This window comes from Cucurbita pepo, chromosome LG09 (genome assembly GCF_002806865.2).
Source record: "Cucurbita pepo subsp. pepo cultivar mu-cu-16 chromosome LG09, ASM280686v2, whole genome shotgun sequence".
NCBI lineage: Eukaryota > Viridiplantae > Streptophyta > Magnoliopsida > Cucurbitales > Cucurbitaceae > Cucurbita > Cucurbita pepo.
Window position 1 is genome coordinate 8336129 of NC_036646.1, and position 9074 is coordinate 8345202.

Here is a 9074-nt window from a genome sequence, read left to right on the forward strand (position 1 = left end):
TGATACTATGCGCGCTCCCTTCTCTCCGTGGTACACCGACAACATGAGTGTAACAGCCCAGTAGATATTGTTCTCTTGTTTTAAAACGCGTTTGCTAGGGAGAGGTTTCTACACCTTTATAAATAATGGTTCGTTCCTCTTTCCAACCGTTGTGGGATCTCACAATCCACCCCCTTCGAGATTCAGCGTCCTTGCTGGCACACAATCTGATATTGTCCTCTCTGGGTTTTCCCTTTCGAGCTTCCCCTCGAGGTTTTTAAAACGCATCTACTAGGAAGAAGTTTCCACATCGTTATAAAAGGTGTTTTGCTCTCTTCCCCAACTAATGTGGGATCTTACAATCCAACCCCTTCGAGACCTAATGTCCTCGCTGGCACTTGTTCCATTCTCCAATCGATGTGTGACCCCCACCAAATCCACCCCTTTCAGGACCCAGCATTCTTACTGGCACATCGCCCCCTTCGGGACCTAGTGTCCTCGCTAGCACTTGTTCCATTCTCCAATCGATGTGAGACCCCCACCAAATCCACCCCCTTCAGGAACCAGCATCCTTATCGGCACACCGCCTCGTGTCTACCCCCTTCAGGGAACAACCTCCTCGCAGGCACATCGCCCAGTGTCTAGTTCTGATATCATTTGTAACGGCCCAAGTCCACCGCTAGTAGATATTGTCCTCATTGGGCTTTCCTTTTCGAGCTTCCCCTCAAAGTTTTTAAAACACGTCTGCTAGGAAAAGGTTTCCACACCCTTATAAATGATGTTTCGTTCTCCTCCCAACCAATGTGGGATCTTACAGGTTTCCGCACCCTTATAAAGAATACTTTGTTTCCTTCTCCAACCAACGTGGAATCTCACAATAAGTATACGCTAGTCAAAAGCCATGTCCAAGAAGTACGTATACAAGCTCAGCTAGAGGTTCATGTGCACATGCGTAGACCGTGTGTAGAAAATCGAGAGTTCATGTACATACGAGCTCAACTAGAGGTTCATGTACACATTCAAATCCGCCCCGACTGAACGTTGAGAGTTCCTTTTTGTTTTATGATGCGAAAAGCTAAAGTTTTCAAAGTAAAATATAACAAAGTCATCCATAAAAATAAATATGATGCTAAATTAAAGCTTTTGAAAGTATATAGAAACAGATTTGATTCTCTCTCTATTCCATCACTAAATTAAATGAACTATACATAGAAAATTTGGCCAACGTTTAATAAACTCTCATGAGGAACATTGAAAATCACACTGTTCTCCCTGCAAATCTTTCTAAGAAATGCATATATATAATCCACAGCTATCTTCTTGTAGAATTTTGATTCCCTTCTTGCTCTAATTACAGTGTTCCCCAATATATGCACCACCCCTGCATCTCTACACCTAATCAAGAACTCAATCTCGTCGCTATCCGTATGGTTGCTTGCCTGCCCAGATGATCTCACCGTGTTATTCGAACGCACCGGAGATCGAACAGGCACGATCGAGTCAACCGATGAGAATGTCATGTCCCCATTGGATGTAGTTGCATTTCCATTGGTGCCAATCAACAGGCCATCCCTTGAATGCTCAGTTTGCTGACCATATAAACTGTACTCATCAGAGTCTGAACAACCTTCCATCATGGATTCAAGTCTAACAAACAGGAAGATGCTATCAAAAAGCTTCTTCTCAAAGTCATCATCCTTTTTGTGGAGGTCTTTATAACCGTATCTCGCGACACAACGAAACATGTGGAAGTTCTTTGGTCCTATCCGCTTTACCAGGAATCGTTCTTCTTCTGGCACGGTGTAGACTGGAAGGTATTTCACGCAAACAAACACGACGACAGAATGGATGGCGGGCAGATTCGTAATGAAATGGGAAAATATGTGAGGTACGCCGCTTGCTAGCTCGGTATATACAAGTCCAATTCCAGGAACACGGACTAATCCTAAACTCGGACCAAGACCGAGAACCCATGCCATTGAAACTTTACTGTGCAGCTCGAATTCGTATCGTTTAACAGTACCATAATGCCACACATACATGATGATAAGAAAGGCTGCAGCAATCACAAGGGGTACCCAGCCACCTTGATCAACCTTGAAGAGAACAGCAGAAAAGTAACTGCACTCCACGATTAGCGACAGACCGGTGAAGATCAGGGCGATGACCCAATGACAGCGCCATACCAAGATCATGATTAGAATCATAAGCAGTGTGGTCACAAGCATGACTACCACCACTGCTGTCCCTGTTGAAAGAAAGAGAGAGATGGAAAGATTTAATGGAGTTCTACGCACGAATAGAACCAGTTAAATGCATGAATGACATTCTATTCAGCTGTTCATAATGCTGTGTAGATGGTCCTAAGAGGAAAAACGGATTCTAGTGCTTCAAAAACTATCGTGTGAAATGTTTAATACGCTGAGCTCTGAAGAAGAGTAGACACCAAGTGGTGTGCCAGCGAGGACATTGAGCCTCGATGGGAGTTGACATCGGGCGGTGTACCAGCGAGGACGCTAAGCCCCGAAGAAGGATGGACATCAGGCGATGTGCCAGCGAGAATTCTGATCCCCGAAAGGGGGTGGACATCAGGCGGTGTGCCAACAAGGACACTGAGCCCCAAAAAGGGGTGGACATCGGGCGGTGTGCCAGCGAGGACGCTGAGCCCCGAAAAGGGGTGGACACCAGGCGGTGTGCCCGCGAGGACGCTAAGCCCCGAAAAGGGGTGGACACCAAGCGGTGTGCCAGCGAGGACACTGAGCCCCAAAAAGGGGTGGACACCGGGCAGTTTGCCAGCGAGGACGCTGAGCCTCGAAAGGGGGTGGACACCAGGCAGTGTGCCAACGAGGGCGCTAATCTCCAAAGGGGGTAGACACCAGGCGGTGTGCCAACGAGGGCACTAATCTCCAAAGGGGGTGGACATCATGCGGTGTGCCAGCAAGGATGCTAAGCCCCGAAGGGGGGTGGACATCGGACAGTGAGCCAGCGAGGATATTGAGCTCCAAAGAGGGTAGACACCAAACGGTGTGCCAGCAAGAACGCTGAGCTCGAAGGGAGGTAGATTGTGAGATCTCACATTGATTGGAGAGGAGAACGAGTGTCAGCGTGGATGCTGGACTCCGAAGGGGGTGGATTGTAAGATCCCACATCGGTTGGAGAGGGGAACGAAGCATTCTTTACAAGGGTGTGGAAACCTCTCCCTAGCAGACTCATTTTAAAACCTTGAGAGGAAGCTCAAAAGGGAAAGCCCAACGAGAACAATATCTGCTAGCAGTGGACTTGGGCCGTTACAGAAAGCCTCATCTATTTAGCTACAATCATTTCTCTTATATGCAAGTCAACGTAAACAACAGAATTTGCGCCAAAAATTTGCAACAGAGGATATGAAAAAACAGAACCAATAACAACAGAGAACCACTTACCATAAGCATTTCCAATTTGACTTTGATTCTTAAATCCTGCTGTCACAGCAATGCAAAGAACCATGAGGATCCAGTTAATATCAGGAACATATATCTGACCAAGAAAGTTCTTCGAGGTATGAACAACTTTAACCCTTGGAAAGCAGCCATGAGCAAGAGCCTGCTTGATTATTGAAAATGTTGCAGATATAGTAGCTTGACTAGCAACTATAGCAGCAGCAGTTGCCACAAGAAACACTGGCCAATATATGGACTCTGCAAACAGAGAATCAGCATATCATTACTTCCAGAATCCTATGAAAACAGCAATTTTACAAAAGTTTTTATCACATTTTAAAAAAATGATCAAGTTCTCAAGCAACGCGACGAGTATCATACAAGCACGTGTCGTTAGATACCAATGAGAAAGAAAGAGGACCTGGGATTGAACGATAGAAGACATCATTGACATGCTCCATATTGCTCATAAGATAGGCAGCTTGTCCAGAATATGCCAAGAGAAGGCAAGGAAAAACAAATACTGTAAAAGCAATCTGTATAGCAGCTACACGAAAATGAGCTAGATCCGCAAATAAAGCCTCTGTGCCTGAATTTACAACTAAACATTAGAAATGAAAATAAACAAATGTTGAATGTCTAAGTGCACATAATGTGATAGCAGACTTACCTGTTATACTCAGAAGAACACCTCCGAGGGACGTCCAACCGTCCATCCCTCGCCTTTTAAAATAGCGATAAATATACACAGGTGAAAAGGCTCTTAGAATTGTTCTATCATATTTCCAGATGTTGAACATGCCTATACCACCAATTAATAGAAACCAAAGTAGCACAACAGGGGCAAAGAGCCAACCCACTCTATCAGTACCATAGCGTTGCAAGCTGAATAATCCTACTAGTATTGCAACAGCAACAAGCACAACTACATCTGCACCACAGAGAACGAGATAAATTTTCAGACCTCGGTAGAAAAAATAACATCAAACTCAAGTCCACCGCTAGCAGATATTGTCCGTTTTGGTCCGTTACGTATCGATATCAGTCTCACGATTTTAAAACGCATCTGCTTGGGAGAGGCTTCCACACCCTTATAAGAAATGCTTCGTACCCATCTCCAACCAATGTGGGGTCTCACAATCCACCCCCCTTGGAGGCCAGCGTCCTCGCTGGCACACCGTCCAGTGACTAGCTCTAATACTATTTACAACAGCTCAAGCCCACCGCTAGCAGATATTGTCCGCTTTGACCCGTTACGTATCGCCCTCAGCCTCACGGTTTTAAAACGTGTCTACTAGGGAGAGGTTTCCACACCCTTATAAGGAATGCTTCGTTCCCCTCTGCAACCAATGTGGATCTCACAATCCACCCCCCTTGGGGGCCCAACGTCCTCACTAGCACACTGTCTGGTGACTGCCTCTGATACCATTTGTAACAACTCAAGCCCATCGCTAGTAGATATTGTCTGTTTTGGCTCGTTACGTACACCGCCAGCCTCACGATTTTAAAACACGTCTGCTAGGGAGAGTCTTCCACACCCTTATAAGGAATGTTTCATTCCTCTCTCCAACCAATGTGGGATCTCGAGCAATTTAAGAACAAAGATAATTTCAGAATCAGCTCAATACCACTGCTCACATGGGGTTTGTTTACTTTGATCCCTCCCGCAGCAGATAAAACTGTTGATGACAGAAAGATTGTTAGTTGTTCATTTGCAGAAGCAAGATAGAATCCAAACCAATCAAGGAATTCATACACATACTGACTAAGTGATTAAATATCATACTCCACGGAGAATAGAAATAAGAAGTGATTAATTAACAGGCCTCCAACTCAATACATATTTATAATTCAACTAACGAGAAATTTCTGGTGATAAGACGAGAATAGATGAAATAGTGTCCTCTTTGGACTTTCCCTTTCGGGCTTCCCCTCAAGATTTTTAAAACGTGTCTGCTTATAAAAAATGTTTCTTTCTCCTCCTCAACCGATGTGGGATCTCACAACTAATCATTTTATGTAATGCATACAAGATTAAGATGTATCGTTACACTATGAACGGATTTGATCACTTTCATCTAATGCATTTCTGCTAATGTTCTGAAATCGAACATCGAAAGTTCGAGGAATCTAACCATCTCCCTAGTCTAAACCCTACATGACATGACAGGATATTCGAGTAAGGGAAAATGTAAAAACTTGCAATGATCCTTATGATCAGATCTCTTAGCCTAGCTTCTTCCTGTTTATGCACTATACTGAGTAATACATATCTGTGAGCTTAAGACATCCACAGGCCAACATAAAGTAATAGCTATGAATTATGTCCTAAGTCGGGGCCTGGGGAGTGAATACTCGAAAAGAAATAATACCCGAAATTGCAGGCGTGAGAATTCCATCTCCAACAACCATAGAAGTGCCAACAAGAACAAGAATGAGCAACGCATTCTTCCTGGATGATTGTCTTTCAAGCCATCCTTTAGTTTTAGCAGCAAACGATTGCTCGTGAAACTTAGAGCGGCTATATGTCGTTAGCTCCTCATCCTTTCGATGTTGGTTCGGAATAGTTTTTACATTTGCATGACGACATAGCAAGGAGTAGAGAGCAAATGTTCCACCTACACAGATACAAGACACCTCGTTTGAGGAACATATTCTCCAACAAACAGGAAAACAAAAGGGGATAGGAAACAACAGGACATCATGTGATTCTTTTAGCACTCAAAAACGTTGTCAACTCAGTTACAAATTGCTTGGAATTGGGACAGCTTACCTTGACCATTGTCATTGGCTTTACACACGATAAATACATATTTTATGAGAGGAATGAGAGTGAGAGAGTATATAATCAATGAAAGAGCTCCAACTACATCTTCCGGATCAGAAATTCCATGAGGAAATGTATTGTAAAAAACGTAGAGGGGAGAAGTCCCCAAATCTCCATAAACCACTCCAAGGCTTTGATATGCAAGTCGAAGAAGCAACAATACCGAGAATTTCTGGAAAATATAAGATCTTATCAGATGAGTTAATACCACCTATAATTCCCTCCCCACCCACTAAAAACATGCATATTCATTACCACTACATACTCATTATCTCCAAGAACTCAGCAATTTAACTTCTAAAATGGATATTAACTAGCTGGGGAGTTGCAGTTTTGGATATCTAAGATCCAGTAATGACCTTACAGCTGAGAGAGGTTAAGAACATATATAATTCAGCAAGGATCAATGGATGCTTCAGTGGGTACCTTTTCTTTGTACATATTGTTAAGCCTCCCAGCTTCTTCATCCATTGGTTGATCGAGTTTCTGGTCCAAAACCCACATGCTTCCCTTCATTTCAGACTCCCCATCGCTTTCCCCTCTCGAACTCATCTTAGTTAACAAGGATGCCTGATCTTTACTTGAAATCTTATTCAACACCAAGAGAAACGAGGTGGGTATTGGCCGATTCCCCAAGAGGCAATGATTACAATTTCAAATCACAGAAACCCCAGCTTGGAGCATCGATGAACAGAGCAATCCAAGAAGTTTAACAAGAACATCAAAATATACTTGGATAGATGAACACAACCTACACCAGATAGAGCAAAATAAGGCAATAGAAACCAAATAACAATCAGAGGTTTTCATATCCCCCACAACCTTCCCCATCCCCATCCATGGCTCTTGTGCCCAAAGAAAACAATTAATGAAGAAAAAGAAAACACAAAACAGACAATAATTCGTACTTATCGCTTTGACAGCAAATTCACACAAGTGGGGTCGGTTTCTTTTAAACCACAAAATCAAAAACTAGCAGAATTCTCACAGACCCAACAAACAATACACAGAGTAGAGCCAGGCCCATGTCCTTTCACAGTGCAGAAGAGGAAGGCGTGCTATAGCTGAATCGTTTTAGTCCTCGCTTTCACAAGCTCGTTTGGATCTTTGTTGAGTGAAGATCAAACACCCATTTCTGCAATTATTTCCACACCCAATCGGGAAATCGGAGAGTGAAAGAAAGAAAGCAGGAAGGTGTTCGTTCGTTCTCCTCGTCCTCAACTCAGAATCACTTGATTCTCTGGGAATCAGCAACAGATTTCAGCTCCGAACCAAGATTTTGAAGATGGGTTTGTGAGGAAATTGGAAGAACAAACAAAAATGCTTGTCAAATCGATGTTGGGTAGCAATTTATGGCTCTTGTCGATGGCTAGTTTGGCATTGGTGGAGGCTCCTACTGATCGAGTCTGTCGCTGAGGATTTGATTCCATGGCTTATGATTACTTCAATTAAAACTTCCTCCAAATTAGTAACTAGCTACATTAAAGTTGGATCAATTATGGGTTTTTTTTTCAAAAATTAACAAAAATAAATGAACTCAAGAATCCAATTCAATTACGGAAAATAAATAAATAAATTTGATAGTACTTTTGTTTTAATAAGAATGATGCTGAGAATATCTTTTATAATAATACTATTATGAAAAATAATTCAATTCAATTATGGAAAACAATCTTTTATATATATATATACACATACTCTATTATTGACAAAATCAATAATTATCAAATTTTTTATTATCTTAAAATAAAATTTAGTTTTGGATTCATGTAGTTGCTAAAATAATTACTATCAATTATGTTTTTTTTTTAAAGAAAAATAAAATCAGATCATGTGATATAAAGTGAACGAGTAAACATAAAAGACAAAAGTTATGAATTGAATTCGTTATGGACAATTTTAGGGTTGAAAGATAAATCCAAGATAAGAGGACAAAACTAAGACCAACTGAGCGAACCGAGCGATGAAGATTCGAACTAAAAGTAATTGAGTTTAGGGTTTAGACTCGAGGAAAATGTGAAATTGGGCCAATATGGTCAACCCTAGCTTTGATCTCTACGTGAGCTGGGTCGAGGAGCCTAGTTTCATTTATGGGTGTGTGTTATGTGGTATGATCATGTTTGTCTGAGTGGCAGCATGTCCGATGTAATAGCCCAAATAAAATAAATAAATATAATAAAATAGTTTTTTATTTTCTTAAAACAACTCTTTCTCGAAATTGTCTCCACTAACCTCTCACAATCTCACACTAAGTGAGCCAGACACTAGGCGGTGTGCTAACGAGAACATTGAGCCCCGAATGGGGATGGACACCAGGGAGGTGTGCCAGCGAGGATGTTGAGCCCTAAAAGAGGGTGGATTGTGAGATCCCACATTGATTGAAGAGAGCAATGAATGCCAACGAGGACGCTGGGCCTCAAAGGGGGTGAATTGTGAGATCTCATATCGATTGAAGAGAGAAACAAATGTCAACGATGATACTAGACCCCAAAAGGGTATGGACTGTGAGATTTCACATCGGTTAGGGTGTGGAAACCTCCGTGTTCAAAAACCTTGAGAGAAAGCTAAAAAGGGAAAGTCCAAAAAAGACAATATAGGCTAGTTGTAGGCCTGGGCGGTTACATTGGATGTCATGGTCCAGCTTGTCCAGAGCAGTTGCCTATGGCTGCATGCTCGTTCCAAACTCTTTTTACTTGCTTTCATGTTACTTATTATTTCTATTATTACAATTCGAAGGGGTGTGATCCGTGGTTAATTCTTCCTATCCAAGATATACTTTATCAAACTTGCCGTTATTGCTTACTTGGTTACTAGCCACAAATTCTGCTTTCTTAAATGATTTCCAAACG

At 42.1% G+C, this 9074-nt stretch overlaps 1 protein-coding gene across 3 annotated transcripts; it reads right to left on the reverse strand.

Annotated features, from left to right (window-relative positions):
• Nucleotides 1–1091: 1091 nt before the first annotated feature.
• LOC111802449 (potassium transporter 10-like) lies at nucleotides 1092–7715 on the reverse strand. 3 transcript variants are annotated; one of them, XM_023686822.1, is made up of 9 exons: nucleotides 7134–7714; nucleotides 6652–6976; nucleotides 6172–6397; nucleotides 5771–6016; nucleotides 5027–5077; nucleotides 4069–4329; nucleotides 3820–3987; nucleotides 3402–3656; nucleotides 1092–2227 (listed from the first exon to the last, which is right to left on the reverse strand). In XM_023686822.1, exons 2-9 carry the CDS (start codon nucleotides 6775–6777, stop codon nucleotides 1182–1184), a joined length of 2379 nt encoding a protein of 792 aa, XP_023542590.1. In that variant the 5' UTR covers nucleotides 6778–6976; nucleotides 7134–7714; the 3' UTR covers nucleotides 1092–1181. The 3 variants fall into 3 exon arrangements, with proteins under 3 accessions (XP_023542590.1, XP_023542591.1, XP_023542592.1); XM_023686823.1 differs by having other exon boundaries at nucleotides 1182–2227; nucleotides 7218–7715; XM_023686824.1 differs by lacking the exons at nucleotides 6172–6397; nucleotides 7134–7714 and having other exon boundaries at nucleotides 1182–2227; nucleotides 6652–6765.
• Between the last annotated feature and the right edge of the window lie 1359 nt (nucleotides 7716–9074).